Here is an 18,877-nt window from a genome sequence, read left to right as displayed (position 1 = left end):
TGCGATACCCTTAACACCAACCTAGTCCAAAAATCAAACAAAGAAAATTCTTAAAGTAATAAGGTTATTTGAATCCATGGGCCAAATATGTTTGGCATGATGTAATAAAGCTCAATTCCTTTCCTCTATGGAATTAACTGCTGGGCAGGACAATCAGAAGTGACCATTTAACACCCAATGTAGAAATAATAGATGCCAGACTACATTTCCTAGCTTCCCTAAAATACAGTGAACACCATCACGATGCACCTCACATATGGCACTTGTGACAGTTTCCTCTAGAGCAGGGATGTCAAACCGGTCCTTCAAGGGCAGAGGTCTTCCCACATTTATGACACAGCTCAAATTAACGGATGGGTCTGAATCAGGAAAGGTGTGGTCCATCAGGTAGAACACATTCCTCTCTTTCTAGGTTTATCCTAAACACTGGCATGGATCTGGCCCTCCAGGCCTTGAGCTCGACACCTGTGCTCTAGAGTGTGTACCTGGCTTAAAAGTTATTAATAGTCTGTACTATCACACAAAATATCTGCACAGATTATCAGCACTTCACGAAAGGGATAAAGTCACAAGTTAGCAGAGAGGAGGGAGTTGGTATAGTAAAAATCCTGTAAATAGTTTTTTTAAGTGTATAAACAAAAGCACTTCACTCCCCAAGGATACCTAAACAAATATCATACAAATGTCCTACTGTTTGGTACGAAAATAAGACCTGTTGCTTCAACACTTTTTTTTTAAATTAGAGTAGAAAGGGACTATGGCTTTTGAACAGCAGCCTTGGAATGAAGTTAATCTCACTTCTGTAAACGTATGTACTATTTATTTTCTCAGTGCTCACAGGTACTGGTGTGTGTGAAATGGTTTACAATTAGCTTTCTCTCCTCTGGTATTGAATCCCAAGTCTGGCCACACTTTTTTTTCAGTTTCAATTTGAGCTGTAAAGGGTTTGAACTGGTATAGTGTTGTTTTTGCTGCTTCTCTGTGGAGAGAAAACACTTATGTCATCAGTGACTTGTGCCACAGGGAGAATAAATAAGGGAAGACAGTAAGACTACAGTGACAACTAGAAGTTCCACATCGTCATCACTTTACCCAAAAAGGTTTTCCTCATTGTTTGCCTCAGTTAAAGAGATTTACCAACAGAAGATGTTGGCACTATCTAAATCCAAAATAATAATAATAATAATGTTTTTTTCTCACTTCTGTAACTTCAACAGTGGTAGTAGTGAGAACGACTTCAAACCCCAATTTTTTCAAATATTCATCTAATTCTAACATCACTATAGAAGTGTTTTTCTTCTGTTGGACTAAAAGTGATTGAGAGCTGCAGTCAATAAGGGTGCACTCAGTAGGCTACCCTGCAGTGTTATGGAGTATTGCCCAAGAGCTCCTTACAGAACCACCAGGATTTTAACCCTGGTCCCCTATGTCAAAGGTGAGACCCTCAACCACTACACCATATATTTATTTCCCTTTAAACAATGCAAACAATTGCCTGGCTGTCCTGCTGAACCTCTGCCTTTACTACTTTTATCCATAGACCCTGAGCAAGCATGCAGATCAGATGTTTCTGACCAAAGTCTGACTGAATTTGCTGCATGCTTGTTTCAGGTAGGCGATTCATACACCACTGATACCAGAAAGATAAGCAGGACCCTAGGAATCTGGTATTATTTAAAAGTAAATAAATATGGCAGCCATATGCTCAATTCAGGATCCCTTTACTCACATGCCAGGCATAGACCTGCTTGCCAGGCCACAACAGCCTAGAACAGATAAAGAAGGTTTGAGTAGGTGCGCTCTGTACAGTCAAATATACATTTTAAATCTGTGTTCAACTCATTTCAAAATTGGGATAAAGCACACAAGAATCCTCTAGCCTGATTTACAAGGGTTATCGGTGAATAGATAACAGCAGAGGAAAATAGCAAGCAATCATTGCCTGGGTTAGGGCCGGTTCAGACAGGCGGCTTTCGGCTTCTCCAGTCCTCTCGTCTGGTGGCATCTCATTCGAGGGCTTTACTGCAGCGATCGTCGCATCCGTCACAATCAGAGGTTTTCGTCGCCACAATGGGACATAAAAACGCGCCGATGAATCCTTGCTATCGGTGTTTTTCGTCCCCGCAAGGGACATAGAGACGCAGCAATGAAAGCAGCATGAGGTATCCAGGGACGCCTGAAACTACGGGGAAAATCGGGATCAGAACACCGTGTTTGCGTACTCGGCGGTAGCCGCACGATGTTAAACGCTCCCATTCACTTACCGTAAATGGGAACGTTTAACTGATGAGTCCAGTACGCTTGGCAGTAAACGCCGCCAAGCGTCCGTGTGAACCGGCCCTTAGGCCAAAAGAAAAGGTGGGCAAGAGATTACATCACAGAGGATGTGTGCACAGTAGGAGCAGGATTAACTGAGCCTGCACACCAGGTGGCAAGAGCAGAAGTGAAGGAGGTCACATGTTACCAGGAAGGGTGACAGATTACAAGTAAGCTGCATATTGGGTGACAGGAGCTACAAAGAGACCAGTAAGTTTGCATTGTTACCAGGGAGGGCGAGAGATCACAAGTAGGCTGCATACAGGATACAGTAGGCTGAAACCAGGAGGCTGATGTTTCCAGGAAGGGTGACAGATTACAGGAAAAATAAATTACTAACATGTGAACAGGGAAAAGGAACTGTCAAAACAAAAATAAAGTGGGCATGGCACTGTAAAGTCTGCATTTTTATATTGAGGAAAAGTCTTCAGTTAGATCTATCCAAATTTACTTTTTTTTAGCCTCCCTGACGGTATGGTCAAGCCTGACTCGTGCAGGGGAAAACAGCTGAAACTGGTATGGAGGAGTCAGGCTCGCCCAGCAGTTTTAAGCGCCGGCGCGTTTTTTTCCACATGCAATTTTTAACGCACGCACACGCACGCACACCCCTCAGTTTTGACCAATTCTACTTTAAAAATAAAAAGCACTACTGTAGATAAATGCATTTTATTTGGCAATTTCTCCAGTTTTTCACACAAAAATTATGTTCCTATTAATTTATAGTGATATTTAATTTTGCAATAGAGGGTTTTTGCTACAGTGTGTACTTTACAATTAAAATTGAGAACATATAGGTTGCATCCCCCAGTATAGGTAGCCAGATGTGCCCCTAATATTAACAGCCCCCCCATAGGCAGCCAGGTGTGCACCCAATATTAGCCCCCCCCATTATGGATTACCAGATATAATCCCCCCCCCAAAGGTAACCAGATGTGTCCCCAGTATAAGCCCTCCCCCCTAGAAATAGCTAGATGTGCCCCCCACAATAGTCAGATGTGCCCCAAGTATAAGGCCCCCAGTTTAGGCAGCCAGATGTGTCCTTAGTAGTATCCCCCCCCCCCCATAATAAGCTAGATGTGCCCCCAGTATTAGTATAAATAACCAGATGTGCCCTCAATATTAGGTCTGCCCGCCCATATAGATAGCCAGATGTTCCCCCCAGTACTAACCCCCCTTTGCAGGTAGATAAGTGTACTATCATAATTACACCTCCCTCCAGTACAGCCAGATGTAACCCCCCAATAATCAGATATGCCCCAATATTGTGGCTCTTTCAGTAAGTAGATGTACATCCCCTCGTAGAAGGCAATTAGCCCCACTTTGTATTAGGCAGCTGCCCCTGCCTAATACAAAGGGGGTGGAGGGGGGGGGGTCTGCTAATTGGCCTAAGGGAATTAGTTTAGAAGCAGGCTGTGATGGGAGCACGCTCGGGAGAATGCCCGATCATCCATGGCACTAGATGAAGTCAGAGGACGTAGATATACTGTAGCTGTGGAAAAAGTGGTTAATGATACCAATTTTTGCCCAGAAATCCAGCAACAAGTGAAGGTCATGGACTAAACAGGGGTAAAAAGAGCTCAGGGAGAACAAAAACAAAAAAATTAAAACGTTGGTGGGTCAAATAATCGACTCCCCCCCCCCCCCAAAAAAAAGTGTGCATCAAAAGTGTGCATCAACTATATCACACAGCTGAACTATTAAAGCAAGAATGCCATAAATATACAAAATTACAAAGTATTTATTGAAAATATCACAAACACCGTGAACGCCAGGGAGGTTAACTAATCTTTATTTCCATTCAACAATGATGACATTTGTAGAGCTCCTACTTACATGAACAATATTTCTTCACAGTTAAAGTTGCATTTAAAACACATGGTATAAACTATACCTCATTTCAAATGTACCCGCACCATGTGAGCATTTCTGCATGGCTGAATATCTACCTTGTGATTCTCTTTCTACCTCTTAGGGGTCTCCCCCACAGCTCATCATACACTTTCCCTCCCTCCTCATAAACCTACACATCATTCTTTCCATGATCCAGATGTTGCCAAACATGTTTGCTAATTGAACCCTATGGAGCAGATGTCCTGCAAGACTGACCAGCATTAGACGGATTCACATAGGTAAAACACTCTATAAACAAACATGTTCTATTCAGCTGATTCCCAAGAACTGTCCAAGAACAGTGACCTTTCCAGGAATACTGCATTACAGAGTTCAATGAACAGCACAGTGTACTTATATGCTTACTTGACTTTTTAACTGATTCTGGTACTGGTTAGCATTTTAGGCTCCAAGTGTTTATTCTCACTACTATGTGATGTCTTAATGCACGGCTAAGCATCTTATGCACATTTGTATATACAGTGCCATGGAGTTCTAACTTAAAGTCATTGGGATTCAATTTAAAAGAAAAAAAAGACAGATAATTACCTAAGGAGAGGGAAGGCTCTGAGTCCTATAGAGCCTTCCCTCTCCCGGTGCCCTCGGTGTAGCGCTAGCTTCCCAGTTTGAATCCCCCGCCGCGGGGGACTTCAGAAGTCTTCGGGAGCAGAGTCCTCCCGAAGACAGGCGACTCCATACTACACAGAGAGAGGATGCTCGCTCGTGTGCAGTATGGAGTGGCCTGTCTTCTGGAGTACTTGGGCTCCCGAAGCCCCCCTTCAGCGGCGGAGACAGCAGTATTTGACCAAAGTGGTTAAATACTGCTACAGGGGAGCCAGCGCTGCAACGGGGACCAGAAAGGCTCTATAGGACCCAGAGCCTTCCCTCTCGTCAGGTAAGTATCCGGCTGTTTTTTTTTTTAAACCAGGTTCCCAATGACTTTAACCACTTCAGTCTATCTGGACGGATATATCTGTCCAGATAAACTGCACAGCTGCTGCAGGGCCCTGTGCGCACTCCCGCTGCCTTTTGCTGCCCCTCAGATCAATGAATGGGAATACAGATCCCATTCATTGATCAATGTCCCGCTAAGAAAAACCGACAGCTTTCTCCGGAAAGCCGCGATTTTTCTATGTCCCACGTCACCCCTTCTGTTCCTGCAAGTGAGAGCTCTCGCTTGCGAGACAGAAAATCAAAAACTCACTGTAGTAAAACTACATCTACAACATTTTTTATTTTTTTGAAAATATACACAATAAATTTTATTTAAAATCCCCTGTTTACATCCCCACTCTGAAAAACCCCACATAAAAGTTTTAATAAAAAAAAAATTAAAAAAATAATTAGTTACCTAAGGGTCTGAACTTTTTTTATATGCAAGTCAAGCGAGTGTATTACTATACTTTTTTAAATTATAAGCTTGTAAATAGTGATGGACGCAAATTGAAAAAATGCACCTTTATTTCCAATTAAAATATTGGCGCCGTACATAGGGACATAATTTAAATGATATAATAACCGGGACAAATGGACAAATAAAATACATGGGTTTTAATTATTGTAGCATGTAGTATTTTAAAGCTACAATGGCTGAAAACTGAGAAAATGAATTTTTTCCATTTTTCTTAATATTCCCGTTAAAATGAATTCAGAAAAAATAATTCTTAGTAAAATGTACCACCCAAAGAAAGCCTAATTGGTGGCGGAAAAAACAAGATATAGATCAATTAATTGTGATAAGTAGTGATAAAGTAATTGGCGAATGAATGGGAGGTGAACGTTGCTCGGATGCATACAATTTTCAACGCTGTAGGCTGAAGTGGTTAAAGGGAATCTAAAGTGAAAATAAAACTTATGATATAATGAAATGTATGTGTAGTACAGCTAAGAAATAGAACATTAGTAGCAAAGAAGAGTCATTGTTTTCTAGTACAGGAAGAGTTAAGAAACTTCACTTTTTATCTATTTTATTTAAATATTTATATAGCGCCGATATATCACACAGCGCTGTACAGAGTATATTGTCTTGTCACCAACTGTCCCTCAGAGGAGCTCACAATCTAATCCCTACCATAGTCATATGTGCATGTAAGGATCGTGTAGTGCATGTATCAGTCTAAGGCCAATTTTAGGGGAAAGCCAATTAACTTATCTGTATGTTTTTGGGGTGTGGGAGGAAACCGGAGTGCCCGGAGGAAACCCACGCAGACACGGGGGGAGAACATACAAACTCCTTGCAAATGTTGACCTGTGTAAAAGAGCTGATTCTCTGAGCTCTGACTAATCTAGTCAGACAGCAGTGCTATTTTCTAAAGAACTTATAAATCAAAGAAAAAGTGAAAGACAATTTCAGATAAGATTTCACTGCAGGGAAGTTCAAAGGTTCATTAGCTCTGCTCGGTATCATAGTTTAAAATGCAGAGTGTAGTTTGTAAACTGCAAATATTAGAGAATGATGCAATATTATAAAAAAACATTGCATCTGTACTAGACAAACATTTCATCATATAAGGTTTTGCTTTTTTCACTTCAAAGTGCCTAGTTATTTTAATGTCACTTTAACTGAGCAAGAAAGCTCTACAGAGCTGAATTATTGCAAATACAGTACCTAGAAGGCAATTTAGCATTGTTGTAATATATTTCCATATCGCCATGAGCTATCTGGGCACTCTGTGCTAGCTGAAACTGTACTGAGAGTTATGATAGGAACATTAGGCTATGACAGGAATAAGATAGGGAGCTCCTCTGAGGGACAGTTAGCTACATAACTATGGACTCAATCGCTGCAGAAAATGTCAGAGCTATGGAATATAAAATCATTTTCTTGTGGCATGTTGCTTGTCATGTCCATACCAGTTTTTTTTCTGATTGTTATCGTCTCAAAGACTCACCATGTATTCTAATAATTGCTACATGACCATTCTGTTCTCAATGCATAATAAAAGCTCCTATTCTAACCGATCTCTACTGGCATGCTCGTACAATGCTAACTCTTCATAAATGTAACGATTTTCACTGTAATCAATGCTTTAGGCTTTACAGATATACCGTATGCATTAAACACTGTGCTATGAGGAGACAATACAAGTTGTTTGTGAAATGCTGTATTATTATTTCCCATTCACAAAGGTTTGCGTGATATTCTTTTAGAAACAAGTATAAAGGACGGAACACTGATCAATTACTTTTGTTAGTATATGGCTTACCTGCATTTTCACAGCAATAACTACTGAAATCAGTTCTTTATCCAGTTCCTTCATAACCAGCAGCTTCTTTAGAGTAAGACTACAGAGCCTGGAAAAAGCAAGAACATGATATAAAAGAGGCTGAGCATTCAAATAAAGTCCTTCATAACTGATGTTCTGAGGATTTACATTTTGAACACACCTCTAGGGATGGCCAATGATATGCAAAGAATTCCAAGGTGATGCAGGATTATGCAAATTTAGTATGCAAACATCTGCAGCCTGAAAATAGACCAATCGAATTCCACCTCAGCAGGTTTTGATAGGTCAGATTTTGAATGTTATATATTTGCATGATCCTGCATCAACTTGGAATTATTTGCATCTCAATGACCATCCTTTCTTACTACTACTACTATAGATTCTATATGCTTAACCCTGGAGCAGCCAATTTATTAAGAGGCTTGCAAGTGCTCCATGCGAATTTATTTCAGCACATTTTTTTTATTTCTTATTTGTTACAATTGCTTACTATTAAATAGTACTGCAGTAATGTGTATTTCTGGACCTTGTCACTAGGGGGCAGTGCGACACTAATAGAGTACTGCTTTCAGTTTCTGTATTGTCTGTTAGCAGGGAGAGATCCAAGTATTCAAAAAAATGTACAGCACAAAGTTCTGCTGACTGAGATCAATAGCAGCGTGCTTATCTCAAACAAGATAACTATTGAACTAAGTAATAAACTGTATAAATTCTATTTAATTATGCATCAAAACATAGCAAATATACAAAATAATTAAAATGGGTCAGTATGTACCAGTAAGTAATAATGCTGTCCAAGCAGGGCTATTAAACAGCGTATCAGTTGATTTTGGCGCGTGGCTCAGAGCCGAGTGCCGAAACTGGGCGCCCCATAGCAGCAATGCCATGCTGCACGGGGCGCGTAGTGGTAATTCGGGGCTCTGGTGGTTTCCAGACCCCGTATCCCATCTCCCTCCTCCGGGAATAGTACTCAAGGCTGCCTTGGAATTTAGCGGCAGCGGTCAGAGTCGTCATTCGGCTCCCACCGTGCTGAACTGAGCGGCGCCGAAAAAGGATGTCCCCTTAAACAGTGACATGAAAAGTTAAAATATAAGATAACAAAAAAGTTCACAATGCGGGTAAATCATTATGAGCATATAAGGCACAATCCAACCTCAGGGAATCCATTGCGGATATTAGAACTGATGACAAATGGTCCTGCTAATGCAATTCTATAAGGAAAGTTCGGAGCTAGAATGGTTGAGGTGAGCCAGTGGGAAACTCCACAAGGGAGCTACCTCTGTTCACCTTTTCGGTGCTAGTTTAGGGGACCCAGCAGGAATACAATACAATAATAATAATACAATAACATTTGTAAAGCGCTTTTCTCCCATAGGACTCAAAGCGCATAGCTGTGTCTCAGGTTAATACAGGGTTTCAGGCTGGGTTGTGTTACAGAGGAGATAGTCAGATGTTCATGAATGCCAGACTGAAAAGGTAGGTTTTCAGTTTAGACTTAAATGCTTCCAGGGATGGGGCTGTCCTGATTGGGTGTGGCAGGGAGTTCCAAAGTGTAGGGGCAGCATGACAAAAGGCTCTGTCTCCAAAGGTTTTGAGGTGGACTCTGGGGGTGACCAAGGTGTTACGTCCTTTTGATCTAAGATTGTGGGGGGTGTGATGTAGTTGCAACAAGTCCTTCAGGTATCCAGGGCCCAGATTGTGCAAGGATTTGAATGTCAGTAAGCCAATCTTAAACAGAATTCTCCATTTTATCGGTAGCCAGTGGAGTGAGCTCAGGGTTGGTGTTATGTGGCAATGGCGGGGTTGGCTCGTTAACAGCCTTGCGGCGGTATTCTGTACTAATTGCAGGCGGCGTAAGTCTTTCTTATGCAGGCCTGTGTAGAGGACGTTGCAGTAGTCTAACCTTGATGTGACGAAGGCATGAACTAGGGTTGGAAGATCCTCTGAAGGAATTAGGTGTTTAATCCTTGCAATATTCCTTAGGTGAAAGAAGGAAGGTTTCAAAACAGCTGAGATTTGATTCCTGAAGCTTAATTTCCCATCAGCAGGGAATGGTTCTCTAATCACAGCAACCTCTACAGCACAAAGCATTGCGAATGGCCGAATACTGTGTGGTTTACTACAATCTATCTGAAACGTAAAAGCTTGAGAGGGTGCGGTTCGCTCAATCACGTTAGCGGAATTTCCCTATGAGGTTTCCTGAGCTAGATTAGCACCGGGTATCTTAGCACTAACTACCAGTAACGAAGCTTGCACAGAAAGACTGATAGCACCTTGCAATGTTGTAAAGCATGGCTGATTCACAGAACAACTCATCCCCCATTAGGCATTGAGCAGTTGTGAATTGCATGATCCAGTCTCAAAACAGAATCCAGGGTTATTTATATACATACACACATTATACATATACTGTATATATTCTTTCTGCAAATGGTGTGCATTTAAAGATTGAGGAAGGGATTAGGTGACTGCTCACCTTTAAAAGAAGCACAGAGACAATGGGAGCCCAAATAGCACAATATGTCACTAATAACTCAGGTATGCTAAACATCGGATACTGGGTGTGGTCTCTTATTAAAACTTCTGGTACTGGCTGTGTACAAAGAGGTAAAATTAAAAATTGAATGCATGTACCATGCTTTAGCAACTGCTAAATACAGTACCTGTACCCAGACAGTAACTGTCCACTTCTTAGCACAGCCATTAGCCAGCTTGCCAAGTGTCACTGTAATGCTGGTTAGGAAGCATTTACATACGGTTTTTGATAGGGTCTATAGATGCTGTCTTTGGTTATGCAATATTACGTATAGATTATGTGACTGTATCCATTCTTGCCCATCACACTGATTGATTGCAGTCTGCTTACCCAGTCCCATCTTATCCTTAAAGAGAATCTGTATTGTTAAAATCGCTCAAAAGTAAACATACCAGTGCGTTAGGGGACATCTCCTATTACCCTCTGTCACAATTTCGCCGCATTAAAAGTGGTTAAAAACAGTTTTAAAAAGTTTGTTTGTAAACAAACAAAATGGCCACCAAAACAGGAAGTAGGTTGATGTACAGTATGTCTACACATAGAAAAATACATCCATACACAAGCAGGCTGTATACAGCCTTCCTTTTGAATCTCAAAAGATCATTTGTGTGTTTTTCCCCCTGTTCTCATGCACTGAAGTTTCAGGCTGCTCTTTTCTTCCTGCAAACAGCTTTGCCCTTGTCTGAATTTCCTCAGTATGTGAAAGCTCAGCCAGCTCAGAGGACGATTTATCCAGCTTGTAAAAGATAAGAGAGAAGAGAGAAGCTGCTCTAATCCTAAATAGCACACAGGCAGTGTGCAGGGAGGGGCCGGGAAGGGGGAGTTCATAGCAGAACCACAACACTGAAGAACTTGGCAGCCTTCCAGACACAGGCCGACAAGTCTGACAGGGGAAAGAAACATTGATTTATTACAGAGACAGTGATAGTATAAAGTGCTGCAGTAAGCCAGAACAGATTAGAATAGCTTTTGGAACTTGTAGGATGATAAAAAACAGGATGCAATTTTTGTTACGGGGTCTCTTTAACCACTTTACCCCCGCGCGTACGGATTTCTCCGCCCCTTTTTCCATGCTTTCACCCCCCAGGGACGGAGAAATCCGTACTTTGCGCACTCCCGCCGCTGTCCGCGCTCCCGCTCGTAAACACGCCGCCCGCCGCTAGTAAACACGCCGCCGCCCGCTCAGAGATCAACGAACGGGAAAATCCATTCCCGTTCGTTGATCTAAGCCCCGCAATGATCTGCTGCCGCTCGGCTGAGCAGCGCGATCATTGTGAAGAAATAAAGTCCCAGCCTCTTTCTACTTCCTGCAAGCGTCCGGAAGGACGCTTGCAGGTCGCATGAAACAAATTGGTAATGTTGCCATCTTGTGGCCAAATAGTAAAACTACACCCTAACCATTTTTTTTACACACAAATAAACTTGTTTTACACAAAAAATTAACTCCTTACCTCCCACACTCCCCAATTTTTTTTTTTTGTAATTAAAAAAAAAATAAAAAATGTACAATTTAAAAAAAATACATAAATAGTTACCTTAGGGACTGAACTTTTTAAATATTTATGTCAAGAGGGTATAACACTGTTACTTTATAAACTATGGGCTTGTAATTAGGGATGGACGCAAAACTGAAAAAAATGCACCTTTATTTCCAACTAAAATATTGGCAGCAAACATTGTGATAGGGACATAATTTAAACGGTTTTATAACCGGGATAAATAGGCATATACATTTAATGGGTTTTAATTACAGTAGCATGCATTATTTAAAAACTATAAAGGCCGAAAACTGAAAAATAATACATTTTTTCCCACATTTTTTCCTATTTTCCCATTAAAACACATTTAGAATAAAATAATTCTTGGCATAATGTCCCACCTAAAGAAAGCCTAATTGGTGGCGAAAAAAACAAGATATAGTTCATTTCATTGCGATAAGTAATGATAAAATTATAGACGAATGAATGGAAGGAGCGCTGAAAGGTGAAAATTGCTCTGGTGGTCAGGGGGTAAAACCCCTCAGTTGGGAAGTGGTTAATGCTGGGAATACACGGTTCGTTTTTGCCTTCGTTTAAACCTTCGATTCGTTCGGTAAACGAATCGAGTGTTGAAAGCGTATGTGAAAATAGTCATAATCTCATTATAGTTTCGATTAATAGACCCCAAAAACGAACGACTAGTGATCGAACATGTTTGATATTATCTCTCTTTATCCATCTAATTGAGCCATTGGTAGGCTTGATGGCTGTTCAGATCGATTATATATTCGTTTATGCTAGTCCGTCCCTGTAAAAAGGGATTTTCGTTTCGTTTCTTTGCAGCCTTCGATCATTGGAAAAACGAAACCATCAGAATGGAAAAAAAAAAACGAAACCGTGGGTGGTGATATTAACCGTATGACCGATTATTTCGGGATCGAAAAGGACAAAAGGCACAATCGAAACGAAGGTTTAAACGAAGGCAAAAACGAACCGTGTATTCCCAGCATTAGATGGCCATACAGTGGTCAATTAGCCAACAGATAATGATCTGAGAGGGATCTATCTGATCAAATCCCTCCAGCACACGGTACACATTTTCAATTGATTTCAGCATGAAATCATTGAAAATCTGTGAGCACTGCCTGCCTGGTCTCCCCATCTATGTCCACTCCCCAACCACACCCCCATTTCCATGGACATGCAGAGCTTACTCTCAACTGTCTGCCATCACGCATCTTCCGCCCACTCCAATGCTTTTCTCTATCTCTTCTCTCTCAGGAAGCACCGTGGCATGTACCTTGTGGCTATTAGAGGCTTCTAGCATTTATGACGTGACACAGATGCCCCAGGACAGAAGACACAGAGAGGAACACTTGGCTGAGAAGAGGAGACAAAGATGTGCACCCAGTGCTAAACAGAAGCCATGGAAGCAAGGACCGGCAGACTGGTGAGATTAGATACGCTCTGGCGTCAGGTGACCCGAAATCGAATGTCACTAGCAACATGTACAATCGTTGCAAATTGGCCAGAAATCAATTGGGAAATGTTTGCTGCACCAATTTCTAGCAGATTTGATCCAGTAATGAAATTGACCAGATATCGACAAAAAAAAAAAAAAAAATTGATTAGGGTGTTCCAACCTTTTCTCCAGTTGTTAAATCTGTTGGTTTTCACCATGGCCATATTTTTTTAACAATTGGAGGGGCATTTAAATACCAGTCAACCTTACAAGCCTTTGGTGCATTTTAAGTGAAGACAAATACACAAAATATCTACAACATACTTGGCTGAGATTGCTGCTTGAATCTTCTAGCAAATCATAAAAAAACAAACCTCAAAGTAATTTAGAATTGTTTTTCATCACAGAACCATTTATATCAGTAGTTATGTGACCAGCATTTTAATAGTCTGTTGGGACAAAACAATTTTTTTCTGAATCTTCGGTCAGTAAAATCTCTTACCCAAACGTAGTCTCTATGGATATTGAGATGCTGCAAAAGGTCAAACTCTTAAACTTGAGACTCAATTTTGATCTTACTCAACAAAGAGTCTCAAAGTAAATACAACTAAAATTAAGGTTTACATTGCAATAGAGCTTGTGTACAGTGTCAATTTATTTTGCATTTGGTGAGCTTTTCTGAAGCACTTTTGATGCATCTCAAAAGAAAACCGGACCAAAGAGGAATCTGAAATGATCACTGCTCACTCCCTGCTGAAAAGGTTACTTTCCCTACTGCTGTGCTGAAAGCTTCTGAATCACTAATCTAGAAATAGTTTACTTAATTCAGGTGTGATGACTCCACTGTGAAACTGCTGGCTCCGTGATTGTCACACATGACTCAGAAACCACAATAATAAAAGATCAGCATTTTCTTTCTGAATAAAACAATACATGCAGTCTCAGTTTAGACTCCCTAAAACAAAGTTTACATTTTACTTTGTATCTAAGAAGTAAACCTGTGTAAGCTACATTTTTCTCACCTGAGACAATTGTTCCTGATCATCTTGGAGGAAAAATGCACCCCAAGTATTCACAAACGTTGCTGACAAGGACATTGATGATCTGTCCTGCTGCATCACTAATAACTGTAGCTATTATTGTTGTATGTGGGGTGCCTCCCAATCATCTTACCCCACCCTCTCTCCACAAAACAGGACATGCCACTAATCACTAACAATACTTTTGGGTGACGTTGATTCTGAATGGGAGTACATAGTCTTAATGGAATTCAGCTTTCAGCCTACATGTATGAACACAACCTGTCATTTTCTCCTGCATTTGAAGGACTTTGCTGATTGCATGCTGTGTTAATTACAATTGGTGGCTGCACGGAGCAGATGCAATTCAAACAGAAATTAAACTTCTATTCAAAACCAAACTTAGGCCGGGGACCCACTACATAGCACTATCGCAATCACTAGCACTCAATGCCTATTCAAAGGAAAGTTAAAAGTAAAAGGACACCCGAATGAAGAACGATAGGGAGGCTGCCATGTTTATTTCCTTTGAAAATGAAACTAGTTACCTGGCAGATCTCTTTGGCTGCAGTAGTGTCTGAATCACACGTCTGAAATAAGCATGTGGCTATTCTGGTCAGATATTTGTCAGAAATGCCGGATCTGAAGGCTTGTTCACACTCTATGCCTAAATGTATTAGGAGAAGAGGATCAGCATGACTGCCAGGCAACAGGTTCCCTTTAAAGGACTACTGTAGGGGGGCAGGGGGAGGAAAAAAAAGTTATAAACTTACCCGAGGCTTCTAATTAACACCCCCCCCACCAGACATCCTGTGCCCACGCAGCCACTTGTCGATACTCCGGTCCCCGCCCCCGGTTCACTTCTGGAATTTTCTACTTTAAAGTCGGAAAACCACTGCACATGTGCGGCCGCGCCCTCATTCCCACTGATGTCACCACACCAAGAGTGTATTGCGCAGGCCTATTAAAGTCGTGCAGGCGCAGTGGTTTTCCAACTTTAAAGTCAGAAATTCCAGAAGTGAACCGAAGGCGGGGCCGGAGCACCAGTGAGTGGCTGCAGGCATAAGACGTCTGCGGGGGACCATTAAGAGCCCCGGGTAAGTTCAACTCTTTTTTTTCCCCCAAACCCCCCGCACAGTAGTCCTTTAACCAATTCACCCCCAAGGGTTTTTACCCTAACGGACCAGAGCAATTTTCACCTGTCAATGCGCTTACCTTTCATTTGCCAATAACTTTGTCAATACGTATCACAACAAAATGATCTATACCTTGTTTTTTTCCCCACAGATTAGACATTTTGGGGGTGATATTTGTTTTCAGTAAGTACTGTACTTTCTATGCATTTTAAAGGGAAAAACAAGGGGGAAAAATGAAAAGATAAATAATTTCTCCAATTCCATCCCCTATAGTTTTAAAATAAACAATGCTACCATACATAAAACTCACACGTTTTATCTTCCTATTTGTCCTGGTTATCAAAAGGTTTGAATTATGTCCCTAGTACAAAGTATAGTGACAATATATTATTTGGAAATAAAGGTGTATTTTTTCGATGTTTTAGTGTCTTATTGCACACTACCATTGATTACAAGCCCTTATTAGCAAAAATAACAGTAATACACCCTCATGGCATGCCTATTTAAAAAAACTGAGGCTTTAAAGTAAATATTTATGCATTATCTTTAACCACTTCCCAACTGAGGGGTTTTACCCCTTGACCACCAGAGCAATTTTCACCTTTCAGTGCTCCTTCCATTCATTCGTCTATAACTTTATTACTACTTATCACAATGAAATTAACTATATCTTGTTTTTTTCGCCACCAATTAGGCTTTCTTTAGGTGAGACATTATGCCAAGAATTATTTTATTCTAAATGTGTTTTAATGGGAAAATAGGAAAAAATGTGGAAAAAAAAACATTTTTCAGCTTTCGGCCTTTATAGTTTTTAAATAATGCATGCTACTGTAATTAAATCCCATGAAATGTATTTGCCCATTTGTCCCGGTTATAAAACCTTTTAAATTATGTCCCTATCACAATGTTTGGCGCCAATATTTTAATTGGAAATAAAGGTGCTTTTTTTTTCAGTTTTGCGTCCATCCCTAATTACAAGCCCATCGTTTATAAAGTAACAGTGTTATATCCTCTTGACATAAATATTTAAAAAGTTCAGTCCCTAAGGTAACTATTTTTTTTTATTGTAATTTTTTTTTAATTACAAAAAATAAATAAATTGGGGAGTGTGGGAGGTAAGGAGGTAATTTTTTGTGTAAAACTAATTTATTTGTATGTGAAAAATGCTTTAGGGTGTAGTTTTACTATTTGGCCACAAGATGGCAACAGTAACTTTTTGCAGGGAGTACTAGGAGGCTGGGCAAGTTTTTTTTTTTTCCCCACAATGATCGCGCTGCTTATCGGAGAAGCAGCGGATCATTGCGGGGCTTAGATCAACAAACAGGAATGGATTTTCCCGTTCATTGATCTCCGGGCGAGCGGCCGGCGGCGTGCTTACGAGCGGGAGTGGGCGCTAGAGCGAGCGGGAGCGGGGGCAGCGGTGGGAGCGCGGAAAGTACGGATTTCTCCATCCCTGATGGTGAAAGGATGGAAAAAGGGACGGAGAAATCTGTACGCGTGGGGGTAAAGTGGTTAATTCTGTCACTTTTGTTTTTGTTTTTTTGCAAGTGTTTTATTTTGGTACAAAGTATATGAAAATAACAATTTTTTTGCTTCTCATTCAGTTTGCAGCTAAAATAAATTCAAATGTCACAGGCCTCAGATCTCAAACACCCCACATTCTATTATTTTGCTTGTCATGATTAAAATGATACCCTGTGTACATAATCAGATAGCTTTTTGGCCATGCAATACACACTTAACCATAAGCAGCACCAATTGATTTTTCAAGACCATTTTTTGCACCAATAGAAATAGTCATTCTTTCTTAGAAAAGCCCATGGAGTGCCTGAACAGTCAAGAAAAGCCATAAATGTCACCATTCTGAAAACTAGAGACCCAAGCCTACTCAAATATACATATCATGTATCATTTGTACTTGTGCGGTTTTGCTAAAATTGTACCATAACTTTGAAAATGGTATTTTGTTTTACAGTTTTTTCAGTTTGGCACACACAAAAAATTTGAATGATTTAGGCCTCAGCTCTCAAACACCCCAAATTTTATTCTCTCGCTTGTCACAGTTAAAATGATACCCTATGTACACAATCAGATAGCTTTTTGGCCACGCAATACACTGTTAACCATGAGCAGCACCAATTGATTTTTCAAGGCCATTTTTTTTTTTGCACCAAAAGTAATAGTCATTCTTTCTTAGCAAAGTCCATGGATTGTCTGAACAGTCAAGAAAAGCCATCTTTCACCAATGTCACCATTATGAAAACTAGAGACCCAGGCCTATTGAGATATACATATCTAACATTTGTACTTATGCGATTTTGCTGCAATTGTACCATAACTTTTAAAATTGTATTAGTTTACAGTTTTTCCACATTGGCAAAAAATTTAATTACATAAGCCTCATCTGTCAAACATCCCAAATTCTATTCTCTCTCGTCAGGGCTAAAATCATAACATACATACATATATATACATATATATATATATACATATATATATATATATATATATATATATATACATATATATATATATACACATACATATATATATATATATATATATATATATATATATATATATATATATATATATATATATATATATATATATATATATATATATATATATATATATATATATATATATATATATATATATATTCAGTTTTTGGGCACATGACAGACTGTATACCAGTAGCACTAAAGGCCCTTTTTTTTTTTCACCAAATGTAACAATGTAATTCTTTCTCATCAAAGGCCCTGGAGTGACAGAACATTTGATACATGTCATTAATGTTACCATTCTGAAAAACTAGAATGGGAGCATCCCCAGGAGCGTCCTGCACATGCGCAGTATGATATTTTCTCCTACTGCACATGCACAATACACTCACGGAGGTGGGAGCATGATTAAGGACGCGTGCAGCCAGGGCCGTGCAGGCGCAGTCGCTGGCGAGTGGCTTTGTCGCCAGAATTGAAACGAAGCCACTGCGGGGACCAGAGGATCGTTCCAGGACGTTGCAGGTACAGGGCGGCTGCAGAGGGCCAGTAGAAGCCCCAGATAACAAACTCTTTTTAATGTTTAGTTAAGGTTCCCTTTAGGCAGGGAACACACTAGGGGCTTGATTCACAAAGCGGTGCTAACTGTTAGCACGCCTGTGAAAACCCCCTTAGCACGTTTAAACAAGGTTTTCGCGCATAAAACTTTACGCGCGCAAAACTTTGTGCGCGTAAAACTTTACGCGCGTACTGCACAGAGCGCAGGGCGCACCGCGTGAAGTGCCCATTAAAGCCTATGAGACTTAGCGTGTGTAAAACTTTGCGCGCGTAAAATTTTATGTGCGCAAAGTTAGCGCGCGATCTGGTTGAGAAATCCGGTGCTAACCTACTTAGCACCCTGGTTAGCGCGTCTAAAGACTTTAGACGTGCTAAGTAGGTTAGCACCGCTTTGTGAATCAAGCCCTAGAAGTGTTTGTGCACAATTTGCCATGGACGGCAAAACGCGCACGATTCTACAGTGCACACGCACCTGATTCATGTGCTCTTTAAGGCAGGGAGCACACTTGTAGGGCCGTTTGCCCCTGCGATTCCCGAGGCTCCATTAATGTTTAATGCAAATGTTTTTCCCTGAACATTTCTGCATTTGCGGCGTCATGTACTTTGTGCAAATGTGTGCATTATGCAGAAAAATGCAGAAAGCTGTGCAATTTTTAAGGTTCCCTTTAGGCAGGGAACACACTACGTTTGTGCCCACTTTGCCACGGACGGCAAAACGTGCACGATGCTACAATGCACACACACATGCATTCAC

At 40.6% G+C, this 18,877-nt stretch overlaps 1 protein-coding gene across 4 annotated transcripts in view; it reads right to left on the bottom strand.

Moving 5' to 3' along the window:
- The window catches only part of PACS2 (phosphofurin acidic cluster sorting protein 2), a 200,192-nt gene that overhangs the window by 105,539 nt on the left and 75,776 nt on the right, over positions 1 to 18,877 (bottom strand). For all 4 annotated transcript variants that reach the window (XM_068253370.1, XM_068253367.1, XM_068253368.1 and 1 more), the window contains exon 2: positions 7,413 to 7,500. In XM_068253370.1, coding sequence (XP_068109471.1) covers positions 7,413 to 7,500 — 88 coding nt within the window. The remainder of the gene's footprint in view (positions 1 to 7,412; positions 7,501 to 18,877) is intronic.

The sequence above is a fragment of the Hyperolius riggenbachi genome, chromosome 9 (genome assembly GCF_040937935.1).
Source record: "Hyperolius riggenbachi isolate aHypRig1 chromosome 9, aHypRig1.pri, whole genome shotgun sequence".
Lineage (NCBI taxonomy): Eukaryota > Metazoa > Chordata > Amphibia > Anura > Hyperoliidae > Hyperolius > Hyperolius riggenbachi.
Note: the sequence above shows the minus strand (reverse complement) of the source record. Positions and strands in the feature narration are given on the sequence as shown.